This window comes from Astyanax mexicanus, chromosome 21 (assembly GCF_023375975.1).
Source record: "Astyanax mexicanus isolate ESR-SI-001 chromosome 21, AstMex3_surface, whole genome shotgun sequence".
NCBI classification, from domain to species: domain Eukaryota; kingdom Metazoa; phylum Chordata; class Actinopteri; order Characiformes; family Acestrorhamphidae; genus Astyanax; species Astyanax mexicanus.
This window is the reverse complement of record NC_064428.1, coordinates 22,179,279-22,204,445: the sequence shown is the minus strand read 5'-3', so window position 1 is coordinate 22,204,445 and position 25,167 is coordinate 22,179,279. Positions and strand designations below refer to the sequence as shown.

The 25,167-nt window shown below is 34.4% G+C and overlaps 2 protein-coding genes across 2 annotated transcripts in view; both read left to right on the top strand.

The window, feature by feature from the left end:
• Window positions 1-1,389: 1,389 nt before the first annotated feature.
• si:dkey-1h24.6 (uncharacterized) lies at window positions 1,390-14,161 on the top strand. Its single transcript, XM_022674800.2, has 4 exons — window positions 1,390-1,795; window positions 6,247-6,585; window positions 10,874-10,995; window positions 12,661-14,161. The coding sequence occupies exons 1-4, from the start codon at window positions 1,717-1,719 to the stop codon at window positions 12,826-12,828; spliced, it is 708 nt and encodes a 235-aa protein (XP_022530521.2). The 5' UTR covers window positions 1,390-1,716; the 3' UTR covers window positions 12,829-14,161.
• Window positions 14,162-19,308: 5,147 nt separating this feature from the next.
• cckbra (cholecystokinin B receptor a) overlaps window positions 19,309-25,167 on the top strand; it is a 56,169-nt gene continuing 50,310 nt past the window's right edge. Inside the window, exon 1 of the mRNA XM_022674801.2 lies at window positions 19,309-19,835. Within this exon, the coding sequence (XP_022530522.2) occupies window positions 19,640-19,835 (196 nt within the window). The 5' untranslated portion in view covers window positions 19,309-19,639. The remainder of the gene's footprint in view (window positions 19,836-25,167) is intronic.

Genomic DNA, 25,167 nt, shown 5'->3' with positions numbered 1-25,167 from the left:
TGTTATTGCAGTATTAGTAGAATTGTGTTATTAAAACTGTATTATTATAATTGTGTTATTGGAGAACTTTGTTGTTACAATAGTATTTTAGTTGTGTTGTTACACCGTTATTACAACTTTGTTATTACAGTCTTGTTGTTACAGTGTTATTACAACTGTGTTGATACAGTATTATTACAGTTGCTTTTATTATTGCTTTATTACAACTCTATTATTTCCATGCTATTTTAATTGTATTAGTGTTATTGTAAATGTTTTGTTTCTGTATTATCACAGTTGTGTTATTACAACTGTTTTATTATAATTGTGTTATTGCAGTATTATTAGAATTGTGTTACTACGGTATTATTATATTTGTGTTAATACAACTTTTTTTTGTTACAGTATTATTTTATTTGTGTTGAGTTATTACAACTGTGTTGGTACAATATCATTACAATTGCTTTATTACACCAGTGTTACAATTGGGTTAATACAGTATTATTGCTGTTGCATTATTACATTGCAATTACAATTGTATTATTACAATATAATTACAATTGTGTTATTACAGTATTATTATATTTGCTTTATTACACCACTATTACAATTGTGTTATTACAATATTGTTTCAATTATGTCATTACAGTATTATCACATTTGCCTTATAACACCATTATTACAATTGTGTTATTACAGTATTATTACATTTGCTTTATTACACAGGTATTGCAGTATTATTACATTTGCTTTATTACACCGGTATTACAAATTTTTTTTAGTATAGTATTATTACAGTTGCTTTATTACACAGTTATTACTATTGTTTTATTACATTACAGCAGTGTGTAATTCTCTGGGCTCAGAGGGATCTGGGATGGACAGCCGTACCGTAGAAACATATATTGTGTTAGATGTACTGTACTGCAGATATTTAATGGAAGAAATGGACACAGGACCAATAAAGACATAAATAATTCAGACTTTTATCATTAAAATCTCAGAGCAGGCTTTTCCCTGGACGTCCGAGCTGCTCGACCAGCATGACCAAAAAAATTCTGCTTCCCTGTAGAAGCTTGAAGTGAAAGAGAGAAGTGTAAATTTGAGGAATTTAACATTTAACATTTTTATTTTTAAATATAAGTTGCACAATACTTACTAATCAAAAAATGTGAGTGTTTTGAAACTGGAGATTTATTTTCTAGTGGAAACTCTGGACTGGGGTACCTGCTGATGTAACAGGGGGTTCCATCACTACTTACCTTTCACACGTCTAGAAGAAATGAATCGCACTTCACAACCCTGCAGCAATAATCAGAATTTCACATTAAGCTTTTACATGCAAATGACCTAATGATCTCGAGAGTGTGCAGGTAGGGAATGGAAACTTCCTGCGTGCCTTATGGGGATGTGTGTGTGTGTGTGTGTGTGTGTGTGTGTGTATGGGTGTGTGTTTAGTCTTTCGTTTCTCTACAGTAGCACGCTCTCGTAGCCAGACTTCGTGGTGAACATCGTCCTGCACGGTTTCTACAGCAGATCCACTTTATTTAACCTCTCGTCTGCCACTGGAACGGGTTCTAACCTTCTAATCTAAAACCTGAAGCTTGCAGGATTTGTAATGAAAGTTTTGCTGTTCGATTCAACAACTCTATAATCAACAGGGTCTGCTGTAGTTCACTCGATGCAAAAAGTACAGAGACAAAGGAATTATATCATCTAAGCTGTGCTGAAGTGAAGATGAAGACTTCCTGCCTACATACGACCCTCCTGCTCCTCTTCCTCCTCGGTGGCGCCCTCCCTGAGAAGCAGTGCAAAGGTGAGACCACCTCAGTTTCTGAATCAGTTTCACTGATTTTGCTATTTATAGGTATATGTTTGAGTAAAATGAACATTGTTGTTTTATTCTATAAACGACGGACTACATTTCTCCCAAATTCCAAATAGAAATATTGTCATTTAGAGCATTTATTTGCAGAAAATGAGAAATGACTGAAATTACAAAAAAGATGCAGAGCTTTCAGACCTCAAATAATGCAAAGAAAACAAGTTCATATTCATAGTATTAAGAGTCCATAAATCAATATTTGGTGGAATAACCCTGTTTTTTAATCACAGTTTTTATGCATCTTGGCATATTCTCCTCCACCAGTCTTACACACTGCTTTTGGATAACTTTATGCCACTCCATGGTGCAACAATTTAAGCAGTTCAGTTTGGTTTGATGGCTTGTGATCATCAATCTTCCTCTTCATTACATTCCACAGGTTTTCAATTTGGCAAAGTCAAAGAAAGTCTTAATTTTTAAGTTTTTTTTCCAGAGCTGTATGTATTGCCTCTATTAAATTGTTGTAATATATATTTATGTGCAGTCATATTCACTTTTAAACTTTAACTTTTGTCAAAATGTCAAATGTGTGTAAAATGACTTTGCGTAATTGTGAAACATTTGGTCCGTTGGAATTTAGAGTAAATGTGAAGAAAAATGGCTAGATTTTTCTAAATGCAACTACATTTTATAGTATATAATATTAAAATCAATTGAAGTAAATATTATGGCTGTATATTATATCTCCAAAATGGCAAATTTCCAAAATAAGAAAAAAAGACCTTTTTTATTATTTAGACTTTCATTTATATAAATATACTATGTTTTATAGTACATAATATTACAATGAAATAAAAAATAATTTGGGCTGTTTTTGTGTGTGCAAAACTGCAAATTTATAGAATAAAGAAAAAAATATCTTCTGAACTTGGCAAACTTTTTAGTCATTTTGAATAATTTCTATTGGTCCATCATTCATCATGGTATTTTTATGAACAGTGTGAATGTGAAGAACAGTGTATAAATTCATATTACATAACATGTTACGATTTCTTAAAATGCGACAAATTAGAAACCTCAGTGTTGAGAATAATATTTCTTACATTTTCTTAGACTTTTGTTTAAATGCAGATAGTATGAACTCAGGATATTTCATGTGTCATCTTTTTTCATTTGTTAATATGCATATATTTCTGCACTAAGCTTTGTAACAGTAGAATTAAAGCAATTTAAGGCAAAAAATATGAAATCATGTACTTATTAAGGAATTCAAAAATTATTAACACAATAAAAAATATTGTTCCTCAAAGAACGATTTAAGAGGATCTTTTTAGTGAATAAAGGCAAGGCAAGGCAAGGCCCCCTGGAGGAGCTGCAGAAATCCATAACACAGGTGGGAGAATCTGTCGACAGGACAACTATCATAAGACATGCGCTCCACAATATGGTCTTTATGGAAGAGTGTGAAGAAGAAATCCATTGTTAAAAGAAACATATAAAATGCTGTCTGCAGTTGCAGCAAACATGTAAAAGAAGGTTCTGTGGTCAGAAGAGACCAATATTGATCTTTCTGGCCTGAATGCAAAGCGCTATATGAGGAGAAAAAGTAACACTGCTCATCACCCTGAGGACACCATCACACAATCCCCACTATGAAACATGGTGGCGGCAGCATCATGCTGTAGAGATGCTTTTCCTCAGCCGGGACAGAGAAGCTGGTCAGAATTGATGGGAAGATGGATGGAGCTAAATAATTCAGGTCAATCTTGAAAAAAAAAAACTGTTAAAGGCCAAAAAAGACTTGAGAGTGGGATGGAGATTCACCTTCCAGCAAAGATCAAAGAATATTGTTAGAATGACTTAGTCTTAAATCGCATTGAGCTTCTGCGGCAAGCTGTGAAAATTGCTGTTCACAGACATCTGCTCTCCATCCAACCTGGCTTGAGCTTGAGCTATTTTATAAAGAAGAATGGGCAAAAATCTCTATTTGTCTCTAGATGTGCAAAGCTGGTAGAGACAAACCCTAAAGCACTTACAGCTGTAATTGCAGCGGATAGTGGCTCTACTAAGTATTGATATAGGAGGACTGAATACTTTTGCACGTCACACTTTTTTCAGATTTTTATTTGATAAAAATTTTGAAAACCTTGTATCATTTTTGTTCCATTTCACACTTATGCAATACTTTGTGTTTGTCCGTCATTTAAAATCTCAGTAAAATACATATAAGTTTGTTGTAAGGTTGCAAGGTGACAAAATGTGGAAAAGTTCAAGGGGGATGAATACTTTTGCAAGCCACTGTGTGTCTTGGCCTTTTTGTTATTTTATTTTATTTTATTTTTTTATTATTTATGAAAACAGAAATGGACTGTACATTATAGAACTTACAGATCTTGAGATAAGATATAAAAAAACAGTTGAAAAAATAGTTTATTAAAATTTTTTCACTCCAATTTATAAGAGAATGAAAAAGGTTCATTTAAGGTGACTCTTTTTTAGAGTCTGCACAAAACGCAGTTTCTAAAAGGATATACTCAGGTTGTGCAAGATGATTCAAGCTTTCCTTGCTTTTGTTCTTGCATGTTTTTACTCCGTTATCTCGGTGACGACATTTCTCCATTGTGTCTACCGTCTATAACCACAACTGTAAAGAGCACTTTACTCTGGCAAACGGTGCAGAAACAAAGATCAAGACCGGGTTTCAGAATCATTATGATATGTGGGAGGAGGATACTGGCACATCAGTAGAGTTATGTTTTTTCTTTTTTCTTTCAAAGAAGCTTGACTGTGAGAAAAAGACGTTTTTGTTTTTTGTTTTAGGGTAAGATGGAAACCCAGCTGGCATTTCAACATTGAATAAACATTAAAGCAACGTTGTTTCAACCTCATACATTTCAACACTCCCAAAAATGAGAAAATCCTATGGTTAACAAAGTGTTAACAATAAACTTACATCAGTAAGCTAGTAAAGCTGAGTATAAAAAAAGTTACCCACCACTACCAATCTGATTCACCATCTGATCTCAAAAACACTAAAACCCTAAAACTATTAGAACATGAACATGGTGTTAAATTAAAAAGCAGTTACTGCAAATAGAAGTAAAACTCTTTTTCATTCCTCCATCCAACTGTTTTTAGAAATTATATGATGATAAAATGTAAAATGCTGATTCAAAAGACAGAGGGTTGAGGACATCATGTTGATTCAACGTTAAAATTTCAACCTTAGCACAACCATTGAACATTAAGCGTTGATTCAACGTTGTTTCAACAGACATTACTTTAGTCATATTTCTACCACATTTCAACGTTGAAGGTTGGTTGTGACAGATAGGAATGTTAACTTTTTTTTCCATCATTTCTGCTTTTTGAATATTGGCTTAATAAACCGAAATAGGACAGAAATGGGGACTTGGAAAATTAACAACAAGATTTTAAGGAACACTTCTGCTTTTGTGCAAACATGCCGTTTTGTGGAAAGCACCCAGGTTGCCTCTTATCTTTTATTTATTGTGCAAAATTAACTTTGGTAAAAAATATTTTATTAATTAATTTAAAATATGAAAATAATTATATTATTTATTGTTAGAAAAAAAAATGATTGAAGCTAATTTGGCAACAAACAGAATACATATATATATATATATATATATCAATCATCCAAATGGTTGCAAAAATCCTTGCACCCAGGAGACAGTGTCAAATTGCAAATCTTCTCTACAAATACCTTTATCTTGGAAAGGAAGACAAAGGTTACTATGAATGATAAATTATAAAAAAAAATAAAGTTTGATTTGAGCTACACATAAGAAAATTAGTATTTATCATCAAGTTTTCACATTTTCAGTCAGGGATAGGTTTGGCGATGCAGCAAGCCATGGCAAAGTATCTTTGTCTTAAACTTACTTAAAACTTAATGTTGCTCCAAGTTTTGTTGATTTTATTTTACTCAATCATCTTAAAAACAAAAATAACAGTGCAAGTATTGCAAAACCTCTAAGATCTGTGGTATGTCATCTTCTATCTGTGATATGTCATCAGCAGTCATCTGAAACTAACTAACTAAATCCTGAAAATGAAACTAATTTTTGCCAACAAAAGCAGGGGAAGTCCGTAAGACGATTATTCAGCTTGTGGTTTCTATAGTACAGAATGTTAAGAAATTGAAGTTCATGGCAGACAAGATGTGGTCTGAAATACCCAGATAAGTCTCAGAGTTAACTGCGTAAATGCTGCACAAATGACTGACTAAAACCTGAATGAAAAGCCCAAGAGTGGTGGCACAGGAATTTCAATAAAGAGGCTTTATTGAAAACAGACAATCCAAAATCATCAACGGCAAGCAAAAAAGGGTCGAAACCAGAAGATATATTTAAAAAAAATATCTACATTATTCAGCAAGGATTCAGCTATTCTGACTTCTGCTTTTCTTTATCTTCCAGACAACAGCCCAATAATTCAGCAAGCGGTGGTGAAAGGCAACGTTTCTGTGCTATGTCCCATCTTTACCACAGAAGAAATGACCTTCATTCTGCACAGTAGCGCTGAGAACTGCGCTGTGACCAGGAACTTCAGCATTGCGAGACATAAGCACCAAGTTTGCGGGACTTCAGCCCTACATATCACTCACCAGCTGAATCCTGAGGACAACAGTACCAAGTTTGTTCTTTACAACGTGACTACAAATCAGACGGGACTGTACACCTGTACAGCTAAAAAGATCTTCCCTCCCCCACTGCTGCATGTTAAAGAGGAGCCTCAAACCATAGTAATTGTTCAAGGTATGGCTGGATGACAATCAAGTATTAATGATATTATAGAGTAACCAGAGGTAAAGTGCGTAATGGGGCCATGCCATAGTCGCGTTAGGGACATTCGGAACTTTATTATAAACAGGGGATTGTGTGAAATGCCGGCCAAAGAACAGCAGATCATCAATCTGAGGCGGCTCTTATCAACTCTTATATTATCCAAACTACACAAACAAAACACCAAAAAATATTATACAGCAAAATCCACAGTTAATCCTGCAAAAACACCCAATTAATCAGCTTTCTCGCCATTAAATTTTAATTCATATTCTACATGATCTCTCCCATAGGAAATATTTAATATTTAATTCTAAATAAATAGAAAATAAAGTAACAAAAAAGTCCTTGTAGATAAGACTTTTGTCCCATCTCATCCACATATTTTAAAACTGGGACTAGAATATTGTAAAGAAAATGTGGAGGAGGGATGTAGGAATGCATTTATAAAGCTTGGCTAATGCCCTTTCAAAAGCTTGGCTACTTTTACACAAGTTTACCGTAATATTACTGTAAAATTACTTATCTTAATAACTACTCCCTCACTTGGTCTACTGCAGCGCATGAAGCTTTTTTGTTTTCATTCTACCTTAAAAGCTTCCCTGAATTAAAACACAATTTCTCTATGTTAAAACACAGTGTTTTTTAGATTATACATTAAAAAGTGTTTTAAGAGTTTTACAAATTTTTGCTTTAGGGTTTGCAGAAATCATAAACAGTCTATATAAAACAGAACGTGGATTCCAATTTGAATGCTCTGTTCCACCTTAAAAGCGCCACAGCAGTATTTAAGGCGGAATGGGAAATTATCAGCATTTAAGGCGGAATGGTAAATTAGCAGTTCATTTGAGTTATTTATGTAAGGAAAAGTGTGTTTAAAATGCATATTTACAGATAGCGGTACTTACACATAATGCTATGACTTAGGGTGCTTTCACATCTAAAAGTCCAGACCGTGGTCCGAACCAAGGTTCATGTGTTGCTACATTGTATATATTTGGTTCGCTTATTTTTGTTTTCACACTGCAGTTTAGGGAGCGCACCAAAGACCTTTGTGTGATACTCCTACATCCTTTCGTCATCACTTATCGATACGTTTTCCTTAACCTGACGCTGATTGGTTTTAGAAGGACGTGCGTCTGACCTTGGCGTGTTGACAATTCAGCGGGTGGTTCATTCGGTGGGAAGCCTTTCCAGGATAAGGATAAAATGAATGAACAGATTCATTTCGTCTCCATAGTAGTGCTGCTATTGTGGTTTTTATACCAGCAGCAGCAGCAACTTCAGGCACAGTACCAAACGAACGTGCTTGTCCTGAAGCAACTGTATCCATGGCTCATTTTTCCTGCTTTCCCGGTTATTTTGAGAGGGTACTGACTGCAGCCTGCAGGAAGGCGGAGTTGGACGTCCAGTGCGTCCAGCTCCGCCCACTTTGTCAGCATCATGTCTTAGCTCCGCCTCTGAACGGAAGTAAACAATGTACAGGGCAGTTAGCGGACTTTAAATATAATGTGCGGCGTCGTCCGGCTTAAACCAGGGCTGTGACCGAAATGGCTCCCTACTCCCTCATTAGTGTTGCGCTATTTAGGGAGACACTATGTAGTTCACTAATTAGTGATAAAACAGGAGTGAATTCGGACACTATGCGCCAGCGCCGGTCGCAGAAACACACACATGTGAGGGGGGTTGAGCCGTATTTAAAACTCCACAAACACACTGAACTGAGCTCTGAATTAAAGTAAGTAAAGCTCTGAGCTGATCATAAAGTAATTTATCTGCCTGTTATATTTACGCTGTTTAAAAGATAATCCTCACAATATTAAACTACATGAAGAAAACCTAAAATTAACAGCGTACACCTGCTCGCACTGTTGCCAGATTGGGTGGTTTCATGCTAAATGTCGAGTTGTGTCTGAAATTGTTTGGAGGAAACGCTGTGATTTGACAGGTGAGCAAAACTGCCAAGTGTTAGAAGTTTGGAAATTGAACTCATCAGTGTTGTAGTTAGATATCTAACCTGACAGAGACAGAGTTTTTTGTCCTGCTGGTGGAAATTTGAAGCAGTATTAATGTTCGTTATTATATGTGAGTATTTCTTTCTTTCATTGCTTGCAAGATTATTTTTATGTATTGTATTTACTTTTTTGGTTTGTGTGTCCAATGATACAAGCAACAAAACACATTATACAAACATGCAGATAAATATTGTTTTTTGTAATTAGTGATATTCAAGATAATCAAGTTATTTTAGTTAAGGTCATGTTGGAATAAACTCTGTAATATTGTTAATTTGATGAACATCAGCTGTTTGGGTGGTTTTCTCAGTATTTTGGCGGATTTGAAACACGTTTTACCCAGTGAATTGGTTTTATCTGAAGCCCTCTTTAACAATCTGGCAACCCTAATGGCTTGCTGTTCGCTCCGTTTCTTCGGCAGTCTGTTGCTTAGTAGCGAAACCAGCAATGCATTTTGGGACACATTTAGCTCGCTTAGTAAGCAGCAATGTTTACTATAAATCATGATGCGTTATGGGAGTTTTTAGTGCCCTCAAAATAACGTTCGAATCCCTCCTTATGATTCAGACACTCAAAGAAAAATGTCTGAAATACTCAATAGTGCCCTAACTAGTAAATAGGGAGCAATTTCGGCCACAGCCACTGTGTATAGACCGTTTCAATGAGGAAAACAATAACAAAGCTACTGCGCATGTCTGTTCCTTCGACGCTTCCGGTGGCGCTATTTTTATGCAGCTGTCAAAATGAGAGCGCATTTTTCGCAAATTTCCCGAAAACAGAGCAAACATATGGTCAGAAATGAGTAAAAAGTGATCAAACCTCTTTTCCTGATCCTTTTGATAAGGATTTAAAAGGGAAGTTTTTTTTCTTCTGATTTAAAACGCTTGACAGAGGTGACCTACCCAGATGTGAATCACTACCTTGTTGAAACGGAGGCAGTGAAAGCGCACAGCACTTTGGACGCATATAATTAATTTCTCAGTGGAAAAGTTGGGAATATTTGTTCCTGTAGTGTGTTCCATCACTATAGTGTATTTTGAGGTTGGAGCAAGTCAAACGCTATCCAACACGTACTCTGCATGATTAATAGATAAGGAGGGAGAAGTTGTGAGCGGACAATGTAACTGCATGGCAGGTTAGCAGTGTTAAAAACGAAAGCAGGCGTGTTTACTATGGAGGACCAAAAATGACATAAGTATAAATAAATAAATGTTTAAATAAATAAATGAATAAATAAATAAATGTTGACATAAATAAATGCACATATAAATATAAAAATAAGAAATGTATTTATTAATTAATTTATTTACCTATACAATTATTTGCACGTATTTATTTATATATATATATATATATATATATATATATTTATTTATACATTTATATGTGCATTTATATATATATTTATTAATTTCAGCATTAATTAATTTATTCATTTATTTGTTTACATATTTATACATTTATATGTGTATTTATTTATACTTATGTAATTTTTGGTCCTCCATAGTTTACTTGTTTAAAGAACAATTTGACCTAATTTTCAATGTTTGTGACTCTCAGATTAGGTGAAGTTTGCATTCATGTTAAATTAAAAAGTTACGTCCATTGTTTTGAACCGAGACCACCTCTCTTGGTCGGACCAAAATCTGGTCCTTTGGTCCAGACCGTGGTTCGCGGCCCCTTTCACACCTGCTACTTTGGTTCGGACCAAACTGAAATGTCCGAAAATCTGGACCAAACGAGGCAGGTGTGAAAGCACCGACGCAAACCACCTGACCAATAATAAGCCAGGCAGGTAAACTAGAAGAATGCTTATTAATGTGTAATGGTATGATCCACTTTAGGGGTGCTTAAAATCATATCATAATATTCTTCCAGGCATAGATACTGCATTGTTCTTGTAATATTTAACATTTTATGTAAGAAGTATATTTAAATGTTTTGACCACCCCAAACAATCGTTTTTACCCCTTTAATTCGCACCCTGGACTATATCCATGTTTGATAATTAAAGGCTGGTATACAGTTCTTGTGTAACTTATTGTTGCAAACACAGTTAGTATGACTTAAATATGCCCCCCTAAAACAGCCCCCCAAAATGTTACATTTTGACTGTCCCCAGAAAACATTCAAAATGTCCAAAAATTGTCAAATCAGTGGAGAAAAAAAGAGGAGGGAGCTTTTTTTTTTTACAGCACCAGCATTCATGTCATGCCACACCTAACGTTTTTTTCTCTTATTACCAGAAACACATCATCAGAACTCTCATCAGTGTGAGCCTCATGTCAGTCATCTGTCCCTGTGGGTGGGGCTTGGAGTGCTAACCATATATGGTCTGATCATCACATCCGCAGCTTTTTCACTCAGGGTAAGTGACACAAGATTAGAAATTAATTGAAAATGAATCACTTTAACTTTAACATTAATTGCAAATTTTCTGTTATTAGCAGCAGTCCCTAAGATATTTCTTTTAAATTGAAAATAGAAGTATTTCTGAGCAGGAAGAGAGCAAAAATATTATAATAAACAGCATCAGTGTGCTACAGTATTCTACCATTCGTGCAAAGTCATATACAGCTTTGGAAAAAATTAAGTGACCACTTAAGTTTCTATATCCGTTTCACTGATTTTGTTATTTATAAGTATATGTTTAAGTAAAACTAATTTGTTGTTTTATTCTGTAAACTACGGACAACATTTCTCCCAAATTCCAAATAAAAATATGGTCATTTAAAGAATTTATTTGCAGAAAATGAGAAATGGCGAAAAAAGATGCAGAGCTTTCAGACCTCAAATAATGAAGAAAAAAAAACAAAACTTTTTTAATACTTTGGAATGGATCGGTACATTTTTACCTTAAACTCATATTTTAAGTATTTCAAGAATGGCAGGACATTGTGTAACTTTAAAAAGTATCCAGCTAGCTTGCTGGCTACTGTTAGCTCCGGGCTTATAGCTAGCTAGCTAAAACATTCCACATTAAAATAAAGTAATACACGTTTGCTAACCTAGCTAGCTAGCTAACAACATTATTTAACTGATGAACATCTACTTAGCAAGGCAGGTTACTGTAAGTCATTGAAGTTGTCTGTCAGTTTAAACTATAACTTGCTAGTTATCTTAATTCCCTGTTTGCTACAGGTTTGCTATCTAGCTAGCTAGCATTAGCCAAGAGACCTAGCAATCTAGCTAACAACCTACTGGGTTTCTGTAACGTTCTGTAACTGCAGATAAGTTAGAACTTGACAAAAATAAGCAAAGGAAAAAAAGCTTGTCTTGGGGCAGTTTCCCAGACAGGGATTTTGCCTATACTTGGAGTAAACTGCATTTAGATTAACGGTTTTCTATAAAAAGAAAAATGGATAGATGGATGGATGGATGGATGGATGGATGGATATATGACTAGAGTAAATCACTTGTGCCATTATGACTCCAAAAATCCATAACCCCGCCCTTCCATGTTGAAATAACAGAGGATTGCAGAATATGTGCAATTAGTGTGTGGTGCTCACCACTTTTTTGTGTAAAAAACAAAAACAAAAACATGCCCCTTAGGGGCTTTGTAAATATCCAATATTTATAATAGCATAATATGTTTGCAGGCATTCTTAGATACATCCAAAACTCAACACAATATGTGAAGTTTCACAAGATTTGCACTATATTAGAATCATGTAATGCACAAATTTTGAATTAGCATTTAATGCTATTTATTACATTGGAATGGTAGTGTACAATAATGTGTCCATTTGTTTAATATTCCAAAATTAGACTGTTGTCTTAAATTTAAAGAAAAAACATGTAGAAAATGTAATAGAAATAGAACTATAAATATTACCCAACATTATAAATCATGAATATTGCATAGTAGGAAGTAATAAACTGCAAAATGTATTTCTTTCATTGGAACTTTGGAACTAAACATACCTGTAGGGGAAAAAATACATATCACACTTTTTAGGTTAAAGAACAAGAATGGATATCAAAATAAATGATGTAATCTTGACATATCATGTTTATTAATGGATTTCAGTTCCGACTGACCAAAGTGGACTTGAACCAGCACGACTACATGAACATGAGGCCCAGAGCCCGTCGGAGGAACCAGGGTCCAATCCTTCACCCAACGCGGAGTTGGTACTGCGATAACACTTCCAAAATAGTGCCCTGCAAACCGTCCTCCAAACAGATGCCAAGTTAAAAAAACTAATCCAGAGAACTACACTGCCATCTACTGGCACATCCAAGCTGGTAGTTAACCTGAGAACAGTCCACATTCTGACACAATGCTGTTCATACAGTATTTCTACATGGGTAAATACCGGAAAGTATTTATTTAGGATTGCATTTAAGTACTAGGATTAAGTATAAATATTTTATAATGATAGATAATGATACTGACACTTGATAGTTTCACACTTAAAAAAAAATCTTAGGTATGTATTTTTTGTAAATTTACGTAAGTAGAAACAGTATTTTAGAATACTATATATAAACACAATACATTTTTATTAACCTGCATTTTGCTGATTGGATTCTACTTGTCCACATAGATCATCTAAACCACATTGGCCTTTTTTACACCAGGTTTTGGTGATTGGGTTACATTTAGATTTTTGTTGCTGTATGAAAAGCCATGTGTGAACCCCTTTAGGACACTTGTGCTCAGACTATGGATTATACTAGTGTATTATTTAAACCACATTTGGGCTGTTTACACCTGACATTAAAATGCATTTTCGGAACACATTCAGAATTTACTTGTTACTGGCCAGATGTAAACACTCCCGAATTAAATTGTAATCGGATTACAGTCAGATCATTTAAACCACATTGGGCCTGTTTACACCTGGCAATATCCTGCATTTTTGTTAATTGGATTCTATTCTGATTTTACTTGTACACATGAAAAGGTGCATCATGACCCGATTACGATTTGATAATCCACAGACATTAGGTCTGTTTACACCTGCCATTAAAATGTGTTTTTGGTGGTCAGACTACGCACAGATTTTACTTGCCCAAACACATGAAAGGTCAGGTGTAAACACCCTCAAGATGCAGTTTGATTGGATTACGATTGGGTCATTTAAACTACATAAAGTCTGTTTACACCTGGCATTAAAATGCATTTTTGGTGTTCAGATCATGTTCAGATTTTTCTTGTCTGTATAAAATGTAAGGTGTAAACATGCACAGCACGGATTGAGAATTAGAATATTTAAACCACATTGGGTCTGTTCACACCTGGTATTGCTGCTGCATATACATTAAAATGCTTCCCTTGTGTGACCAGATATCATCTGTTTTTGTGAACAGAATCTAGTCAAATTATATCCAGATACTATTCAGATACAAAACACATTACTGCTAGATGTAAACCGGTCGTAAGAGTCTGTAATTTTGTAAATGTGCAGATATTGTAGCAAAGCTGTAACAGGCCTCGAGTATTACATGTTTCTTTTTACAAATTTTAAGAGTGTTTTTTGTAGTTTTGATGTCTTTGTAAATAATAAATGTCTGGATAATCAATTTTATTTTTGTCTTATGTTTTACTTTTTTCATATTGTTGTCCTCCTGCTCGCCACCAAGTAAACTGGCCTGTCTATAAGGTTTAATTTCTATGGTATGATTTCTTTTACTTTATAATAAGTTTTTTTTTTATATATATATATATTTTTCCCCCACATATATTTAAACAAACTCCGCCCCCTTGTTTGTATTGTCTGAATAGTGTCTTTTTCAAACAGGCTTTATTTTAAATGTATAATTCCTTTTACTTCATGCTATTTTTTTTTATTATGTAAATCATTTTTTTTTCCCCAAATATAAAACAAAATCTGCCTCCTTGACTTGGATTGGCTGACTAGTGGTAAATTCTTTTTATATTTTTAACCAACTGTATTGATACTACTATTGATAAAACTTTTATTTATTAGTTAATTGTCTCTTCCCTGTTCTATAATTTAACAAACTCTGTTTTTTTTAGTTTTTAACTTTTATGCTCTCCCATATTTGAATAAACCACACCTCCTCCTCTCAGATTGGCTGACTAAACAGCATTCCAAAAGTTTTTTTTTTAAATGTAAGCTAACCTAGTATTTAATGGATTAATATATAAATATTTCGAATGATTATAATTATAGTGTGACAAGCCCCGCCTCCTGCACTTTGATTGATTAACTTGGGTACATTCAAGGCCCCATGTACAGTGTGGAACCTGTAGACAAAACTTTCTGGTCTCCTGCCAGGCATACCTGTCAAGTCTCCCGTTTTGGCCGGGAAACTACCGTATTTTACTCCTCTTTCCCGCCGTCCTCCCGTATTAGTATTTTCCCGTAAATTTCCCGTATTATACTAAATAAAAAAAAATATAGGCCACAGGCGACAATGCACTGTGTGTCTCTTAACCAAACGTGTTGCCAGGAGAAAGTCCCGCCTTTCAGGAGAAACAGCCAATCAGCTTGCTGGTTTTGCGGAGCGCAGTTTAGTGTGGGGGAAGCCCCGCCCCTCCCCTCGCTGTGAGTTCAGGCAGTTAGTCGGAGCAGCTGTCGTTAAAAATAATCTGGATATACGGAGATTTTTCTAAAAGAAAGGTAACTAACCATGTAAACTGTGATGAGATTGTTTCTGATAGCTGGTTAAAAAGACTCTTCTCTGAATCAAAACATAAATTAAACCCACTGTGTGTTTAATAAAATCCAGCTTGTGACTCAGTTAGCTTAACTTTAGAATTAGCTAGATAGATATTCAGGGTTTGAGAAAAATCTACATATATATAATGCCCTGCCCTGATGTGCCTGATCAGCCAAAACCTATAATTTCCAAACTCTTTTAGTTCAGGGCTAGTTTTAGGGTTTGTGAGAATTTGTTTAAATCTCAAGTATTGTGGTGTAATGTATTATTTAGAAGGGGTAGAAGAGATGGTTGAGCTGGAGAGAGAGAGAAAATGTGGAGAGGGCTGAAATGAACTGAACTGATCAGGAGTGGACTGAACGATAGAAAGAAGTATTAATGAAAGATTATTAATTGTGTAGGCCCCTTAGGACTATTATTTACTTATGGAATATATCTGATCCATGTCCTTTATTAATAATGTCCTTTATTAATTTTTGTTGGGGCGGCGGAAAAAAACCCCTTATTTTTAAGTCCAAAACTTGACAGGTATGCTGCCAGGTTATTCAGAGATGTTATTTTTGTTCTTTTTCTACATTTTCTTGTCCTTTTGATTTGTTTTCTTTTTGTCATTATTATTGTTCTTTTTACTGGTTTGGTTGGTTTTCTATGGATTGGTTTGTCTTTTCTCATTTTTCAGGTTTTATCATCTTTATCTTAATTCTCCTAGTTTAGTCTTCTTTATCTCATTTATACTTTTGTCCACTTGAGGTCGACAGAGGCCTTTTATAAAGCCTCCATCCATCCATCCAGCCAGCCAGCCATTCCTCCAATCTTCTAATCCCTTAAACTCCCACAACCCCACCATATGCTATAAAACATATGCTCTTTTTCTGTTTCTGTTCTTTTTGTTTTAAATTTCACTCGTTTAGCCACAACCCCTTACTCTGCGATACTCTGGCTAGCACTTTATACACACACACACACAAAAAAAAAATAAGTCTGGAGTAAAAAATAAACAGTAACAAATGAAGCATATAATGACTATCAATATTTGAAGGAGAACTCTGGTGTGAAATGGACTTTGGGTGTATTAAAAAGTCATAAAAAGTACTTACCTTTGTTGAATAGCTCACCTCTGTGATCCACAGGTTTGTAAGATTTAGTATTTTGTGCACTTTGTCCAAACAGGCTTTAGAATAAAAGAGACAGGATCATTAATTTGTAGAATCCGGAGAGCTCTGACATTTAAAACGAGGCATTAAGAAGGCAGTGTAGTGAAGAAGGTCCCTGTATTTTAATCAAAAAAGGGCAATATTTCACATTTTACTTATTTATATCAGTGTTTAGCTGTTTTGTCATTAGCTGTTAGCATTTTAGCACAATGAAATAAAAGGCTAGTTTTCAAAACTGTGGTTTTGACATGACTGGGTGTGTTCCTGTCTTAGATGCCCAAATAAATGAACAGTATTTCTTATGTTTCACACAGATTATATTCCTCTACAGATTTTATAGCCTTTAAATTAGATTTAGAACTTTAAAACTGCACAAGAAGTTTATTAAAAGCCACTGTTTACATCCCATAGTGTAGTTAAATCTCAGAACGCTGCCATCTTAAATTTAAGTCACAACAAGTCTACCGTCAAGCATGAACAGTAAAATATTTTGAGCAGTGTTTATGTAATTTATTGGTGGTTCTTTGCGTTCTAATATCGACCATAACCAGATATTTTCAGCAACAGCTGGAATTTATGCATTTCCAAGGAATTAATTTTATATTCTGCTTAACAATCCTGCCTATTCGTTCGTGCTCGATGGTTGAATTATTGTGATTTAAACTTAAGATAGCGGCGCCCCGAGATTTACCTAGGCTATGGGATGTAAACAGTGGCCTTTAAAAAACTTCTCGTGCAGTTTTAAAGTTCTAAATCTCCTTTAAAGGCTAGTAGAGGAATATAATCTGTGTGAAACATAAGAAATACTGTTAATTTTTTCTGGAATCTAAGACAGGAACACACCCAGTCGTGTCAAAACCAAAGTTCTTATGAAAGCCTTCATAAGAAACACTTATAAACAAAGAATAATGAGTCTCTGTTGCTGACCAGTGGCAGGATTCTGTCCAATCCGAGCTCAAGAAGTGAGATTTGTGTAAATATAGATGGAGAAAACAGCAATAAACAGGTTAGCTGTGAGCTAGCTTGAAAAGCTGGGATTGTTAAAATATGGGTGGGAAAACATACTAATACAAAACTAATACACAAAAAAGCAAGGTATGAATTGAAATGTGAAGCAAAAACATATTATTTTAGCCAAAAACAAACAAAATAAAACATTTAATCTTTTTATTTATTTGACCAGACACCAAAAGTAATAATTTGGTTGATGAATATTTGGGGCATCTGTAAAAAGCTAGCAAATAAAATGTAAACTTCACACTAATCAGCCATTTCAAGCACAAAAGACGGTGTTCGTATACTAGGTTATGTTTATAATTTTAAAACATCTTTGGGAAATATGTTTAGTCAACCAATCCAAGCTGAAGCGGTGGTGTTTATTCCAAAAAGTTTGTAAACTAATAAATAATAAATAATCAGGTTTTGTTTAAATATAGCTGATGAAAAGAGAATTAACTAATAATTATAAAAAAAATAACAGTGGGTAAAAAATATTTACAAATCTTTGGGAATGACACTAGTCACCCAATACAAGAGACGAAGGTGGGGTTTGTTTAAATGTATGTGTGGAAAAAGTAATTATCTAATTAAAAAACTGAAACACAGTAAAAGGAATCAAATGTTTGAAATTTTCCCTCTTTGGGAATGACACTATTCAACCACCCTATTTGGTGGGGAAAAAGTGATTAATTTGGATGGACGACTGTGAGAAAAATGTGTTAACTAGTACAAAACTAGCAAAAAGTAAAAAAAAAAAAAAGAAAAAGGAATATTTGAAATTAAACTTCTTTGGAAATGACACTAGTGAGTCAATCCAACAGATGGAGGCGGAGTTTGTTTAAATAGGGATGGGGGTAGGGGAGAAAAGGCAGTTTGTTATTTAAAAATCATAGCATTAAGTAAAAAAAGTAGGTCTTATATTAAGCCTTTTTGAGAATGACACTAGTCAGCCAGTCTAAGAGAAGGAGGCGAATTCATTTAAATGTGGACAGGAGTGATGAATAATTAACTAATAATTATAAAAGAAAAAATAAAACTAAAGAGTTATGAAAATGAACCTGTTTGGGAAAGACACTTGTCAGCCAATCAGGAAACAGGAGGAAGTTATTAAAATGTGGACAGGGGTAGAGAGTAATTATCCTGTTTGAGAAGGACACTAGTAAGCCAATCAGAGCACAGGAGGAGTTTATTACATAGGTAGGGAGTAATTATATAATAAGTATTAATTAAAAAAAACAAACAAGAGAGGTCTAAAATGAAACCTGTTTGGGAATGACACCAATAAACCAATAAGGGCGCAGGAGGAGGAGTTTATTATAATGTGGACATGGATAGGAAATAATTACATAATAATAATTAAACATTAGATAGAGACAAGAGAGGTTTGAAATTAAATCTATTTAGAAATGATTCTAGTAGGGCTCCAATTGGTTCAGCGAGCTAAGGGCTGCCACTATGATCAGGTTCAAATCCTGGTTATGTAGCTTGCCATTGGCTACCAGAGCCCTGAAAGAGCACAATTTGCGTTGCTCTCTCTGGGTGGGTGGGTAGACGGCGTTCTCTTCCCAAATCACTCTAAAGGGTGATGTCCATCAGCACAAGGTGTGGATTGGAGGAGGCGTGTGCTAGTGATAGGCCGTGTAAATTGGGGAGAAAATGGGGAAAAAATTAATTATAAAAAAATATTATTTATAAGAAAAATAAAAGAATGACACTAGTAAAATGTGGACATGGGCGGGGAGTCATTATCTAATAATTATTAAAGTAAAAAAACAAAAAAACATGAGAGGTTTGAAATTGAACCTGTTTGGGAAGGAATCTATTCATCCAATCAGAGCGCAGGGGGCGTGGTTTGTCTGAATACGGGTGGGGAAATCCCTGAGTGCACATATTGGGAGGTGAATCCTCGTTTTTGAGCACACAGTCTGCTGGTATTCAGAAAGGGTCTCAGTGCGGAGAGAACTTCAGCAGTATGTTCAGTAGCGGAGTCTTCATCATTTATAGGGAGGAAGCTGCTGTGTAACAGAGTGGAGTGTGGTGTAGTGAAGGAGATTTGTGTTTTCTTGTTTCTTTTTTTCTGAGAGTATTTTAGTATTTATGGTGTCTTAACTGGTTTATTCAGACTCGGTTATGAGTAGCTGCGTGTGGAACTGATTTGCTGAAAGCAGGTATAGTTTAACAGGTGTTTAATTGGTCGCTGGGACTGAGCTCCGCGCGCTGTGGATGTACAGGGAGCTCGAGATGGATCTACTGAGGCTGAATGAGAGTCAGTCCGGGTCGGCGGTGTGGGAGATTAATAACGCTACTGCAGAAAACTCTACCTCCGCCGCGGAGCTCAACAGCACCTGTAGCAGCGGCAGCAGCAGCGGCAGCGGCTCCTGCACGATCAGCCCCAAACTTCAGCCAGCACGACACAAGGGTGAGGAGCTTCTGTTTCTCTACACATACAGCCGGTTTACCATCGTTTCAAATACACTGGCGGAGTGTTTTTCACACAGATAAAGATTTACATGCTCATATGTTTATTTATTTTCTTTAAGGGTAATCAATTGAAATGAAAGACATCATTTTTTATTGCATTTCTTAGGTTTACTCTGCAGCTGATACATTGCACCAATGTGTTCTGTATCTAATAGGACTGTAATAGGGCTATACATTTTATCAATATTAATTCATAAGGTTGTAGGAATTAAACCATTTGTTTTTGGAGGGCAATTTATACCAGCACCCACCTAATAAATAATATATATAAAAAATAAAAATACACACACACACACATATATATATATATACATACATATATATATATATATATATATATATATATATATATATATATATATATATATATATATATATATATACATACATACATATATATTTCTGTTTCTCTACACACAGTGTGTGTGGAGTGTTTTTCACATAGATAAAGATTTCCATGTTTATATTTTTCTTTGCTGTAAGGGTTAGTCATCGAAATGAAAGACAGATATGAATTTCTAACATATATTATATATATATAGCCACGTTTTTTGCATGTCTTAGGTTAGCTCTGGATGTGTAGGACTAAATATATCAAACGGCCAATTAGGTCTCCATCCATCTACCTACAGAAAAGAAATAAATACATGGTTGTGTATGTCTTTATATATGAAATACATTCTAAACACACAAACATACACACACACACACACACACACACACACACACACATATATATATATTTCTGTTTCTCTACACACAGTGTGTGTGGAGTGTTTTTCACATAGATAAAGATTTCCATGTTTATATTTTTCTTTGCTGTAAGGGTTAGTCATCGAAATGAAAGACAGATATGAATTTCTAACATATATTATATATATATAGCCACGTTTTTTGCATGTCTTAGGTTAGCTCTGGATGTGTAGGACTAAATATATCAAACGGCCAATTAGGCCAATTTAAAATATAAATATAAAAAGAATGAGAGACACTAAATGTACAATATAACAAGGTCACAGATAGACATATGTGAGACAATAGTGATGTGTGTGTATGTGAGTGAGTATATATATATATATATATATATATATATATATATATATATATATATATATATATACTCACTCACATACACACACATCACTATTGTCTCACATATGTCTATCTGTGACCTTGTTATATTGTACATTTAGTGTCTCTCATTCTTTTTATATTTATATTTTAAATGGCTTGTTGTAACTTTGGGAAGGAGAGTAACGTAATTAAATTCTCTGTATATCCTGTACATATGCAGTACTGACAATATAACTACTTGACTTGACACCAATGGACAAGGTCTACCCTTACAGAAATATGCAGATATACAGAGATATGTGGGCACTGGGCATGTATGTCTCTGTGTATAAAATACAGACTAAATATCAGATAATCTGTTTAATTTCTTTCTTTGATATTTTCTGCCCATTTTTAAAACATATCACAGATAAATTTTTCATCAGTAGGGGTTTATGGAGGTTAACTTGTCCTCCTGATGCACTGCACATGTGTTCTGTGCACTATTAACCAATAAATCCCATATGTGTGGAACAGAGATATTTATAAAATACAGAAAAGAGATTTATGGAGATAAATGCAGTTGTTTTATATTTTCTGCCCATTTTTAGACATATTATACATATATGTCTCCTCTATTATTGATTATTGCATTTATTAGCATGTTCTTTTTTTTGCTCCTGGCACATTGCACATTGCACCAAACAGTAGCATAAAACAGTATTTAACAAATCATCATTCTTCTACCAATACAGAAAACAAATCTATATATATTTTTTTGCCATTTTTATAAATGTAATAAAGTGGGGTTTCTTGTCCGTAATCTTAAATTTATTCGGTAAACTCTGCACCTAAAAGACTGCACCAGTGAGGGTATGTGTGTAGTAGAATAGAATGACTAGCCTAAATTTAGTATTTAACAGGTTGAAGGAGTTAAATCGAGACACATTTGAACCCCCTTCACCATTCTATTCATAGAGAAAATAAATATAGTGGCATTTTTAAGTTAATAATTAATTCAAATGAAGTATTAATTTCCTTGATTAATATTTGGGCCCGTTCTCCTACATTTTCATTAAATATAGATTTTATAGATTCTCTAAATACATTTACTTACATATATGTTACATATATGTTTCTATTTTACATGGGTAGGCTGAGATGCTTGTGATGCAATGAAAATCTGTGGAAATCCACTGTAAAGGCTTGCCATCTTGTTTATCAAATAATTCAGATTCTGATATTTTGTTATAGATGGTCCCAGATGGTCACATTCAAAATGCAAAATGCATCAGTAGTGACAGATTTTTAAAAAACACTGTTCAAATAATACAGTAACCTTTATTCACATTTCTTTGCAATTCATCAAAATAAACTGGACTAAATCACAATTTGATAAAATATTGTCATACTACCCATCTCTAGCTAGAGTGTATCTAAACAGTGCGCTTAGTTATTTTGATATTGGCCCATTATGTTTTTTCTCAGCCAATTAACGTGAATCCAGTATGTTGAATTTGTAAAAAAAAAAACAGCAGATAAAATCAAAGTCTGGAGATTAATTTTTTTTTTAAATTAAAGGTTTTTTGCTTTAGAAGTGTGTAATTGGATTATTATACTATAACACTATCAAAATATAAATGGCATAAAATGGTCCTAAAATTACAAAAAAAGGGAAAGTGTACCGTCCATAAAAAAATGGGTTTGTAGAACAGGCCTATTTAAACTATACAATATTTAACCAATGATAACAACATGAACCTTTTAAAGAACCTAAAAACTACTACTAGTTTTTAGTACCGAAATCCTATCTTATCAAAATTCTATATTTAAAGAAAAAGATCTAGAATGAGAATAGAAGATGCTGTAAGCCTTGTAGCTTTATGTACAGTACCAGTAAAAACTTTCGACTTAGCCTCAAATTCAATGTTTTTTTTGTTCTAAATTGTAAATGTTTACTGAAGTCATCAAGAATCTAAAAGAACACATAAAGAATCATGTAGTAACTTAAAAGTGTTAAACAAACCAAAATACTCTGTAAAGCAGAGCTCTTATCAGCGAGGCTGTTCACTGAAAGTCATTCCAGGTGACGCTACCCTATAAAGCTGACTGCGAAAATGCAAGATCAAGCACTGATGTAATCAGATTTTGGATGCGTATTCTGTTGCACTGACAGCAGATAAAAGCATCCGTCTGTGACAGATGTTGTAAATAATGTACATTCAAAATATCAGAAATGCGTCCAAAAATCACTATATATAGTATATATATATAGCTCTGGAAAAATGAATTAAGAGACCACTTAAAAATGAAATAAAAACATTTCTTTGATTTTACCAAATTGAAAACCTCTGGAATATAATCAAGAAGAAGATGGACCATCAAACCAAACTGAACTGCTAGAATTTTTGCACCAGGAGTGCAGGCATAAAGTTATCCAAAAGCAGTGTGTAAGACTGGTGGAGGAAAACATGCCAAGATGCATGAAAACTGTGATTAAAAAACAGGGTTATTTCACCAAATATTGATTTCTGAACTCTTTATGAAAAAACTTTATGAATATGAATGATCAGAGGTCTGAAAGCTCTGCTTCTTTTTTTGGTATTTCAGCCACTTCTCATTTTCTGCAAAAAAAATGTTCTAAAAGACAACATTTTAACTTGGAATTTGGGAGAAATGTTGTCTGTAGTTTATAGAATAAAACAACAATGTTCATTTTACTCAAACATAAACCTATAAATAGCACAATCAGAGAAACTGATTCAGAAACTAAAGTGAATATAATCAATTTATGTTCAAGGTTTCCTAAGGTTTTCAGTGTTTGTACTGTTTTACTCTTATCTCATTTTCACACATCACACATTTGCATTGTGAAAACACACAATGATGAATCACTTCACTGCATGTAATTACAGCCTACCAAAACCCACAGTTATGCCAGTCAGTTCAGATAGCCTACCTGCTCTTGTATCCTCCTCTAAAGTGATCACAGGGAAGCCCTCGGGGTCCCTTGTAGCACTCTGCCAAAGCGCTTTCAGCGCCTATTGATTCAAACATGCACCAACTTGAAAATAATAACCAGCATGTCACATTATTGTAAAGGAATAAAAAAGAACTCGGCGATGAAAGGCCAAATGTGTGCCAGCGCTGAATTTTGTCTGAGAAGCTTTATATTGATTGCCAAGCACATTCTAATTAGAGCAGCATGCTTCTTTCCAGATTACTGTCAGCAGGCAGGATTGCCCTTTAGAGACGCATTTTTTGCATTTTTCTTTTGTGGGAAAACAGATTAAAAAAAACTATTTCGGCTGCGCTCATTTGAAAAGAACCGTGGTGTAATCATGGTCATAATCATAATTACTGTCATCACTGTCTTTATCATCTGTCCTCATCAGTGGATGAAATGCAGACAAGTGATGAAGCGATAAAAACGAGAACACACATTAATGACATGGACTGTCTTTATTTTGGAACTGTTGCAATCAGAAACTTCACTTCTGAAAGAAAGATAAAGCTGCAAAGCCTATCAAGAACCTGTATATTATGTGGAGGCTCTTTAATAAATCTTTTAAACTCTGTGAGGAAAACACTCTTCTTCATGTCTTCACGTCCATAACTACAGTATATTAATCACTGACACAATCAGTAGCAGCTTCATAAACCCTAATACAGAACCCTGTGGGATGCCACAAACAGTGCTACACTTAATGGTTAATAAATATTTCATAAAGATTTCTGCATTGAGACTGATAGCTGATCAATAATTAAAGAGTTCAGTGTGTTAAAGAGATAGACGATGTTTAATAAAGACACTGACTGAAAAGGTCATTAGTGACCATAAGGAACTAGAAGGTTTGTCTATGGAATTGATTCAAACAGTCCTTTCTAAGCTTTTTAGGATTTTTATTTATCTAATTTCTAATCTTCAAGTACTTAGAAGATATAAGAAGATGTGAGGCAGCTTGATTTATGCTGCGTCACTGTCTTTTTTTTATCAAATCTTAGGAAAATTACTTCTTGCATGGCTCACAAAAGGCATGTACTAATTCTCTTAGTTTATCATAGGTGTTTAGTTTATGATTTTAGGCGTAATGTGCAATAAACCCATCAGAGTGTCACTTGCTGTTCCCTTTAAAAGCCAGGTGCCCTCTGACTTTGGCACATTGCTATTTCACTGGCGCAGCAACCTAGATAGGTCCAATGTTTCTCAGCAGAGG

Excerpts from the sequence above, each read along its gene's own strand:
- si:dkey-1h24.6 (XM_022674800.2), top strand. The coding sequence starts at position 1,717 with ATGAAGACTTCCTGCCTACATACGACCCTCCTGCTCCTCTTCCTCCTC. Across the intron at positions 6,586-10,873 it reads AACCATAGTAATTGTTCAAG|AAACACATCATCAGAACTCT; the intron begins GTATGGCTGGAT and ends TCTTATTACCAG. Across the intron at positions 10,996-12,660 it reads CCGCAGCTTTTTCACTCAGG|TTCCGACTGACCAAAGTGGA; the intron begins GTAAGTGACACA and ends AATGGATTTCAG.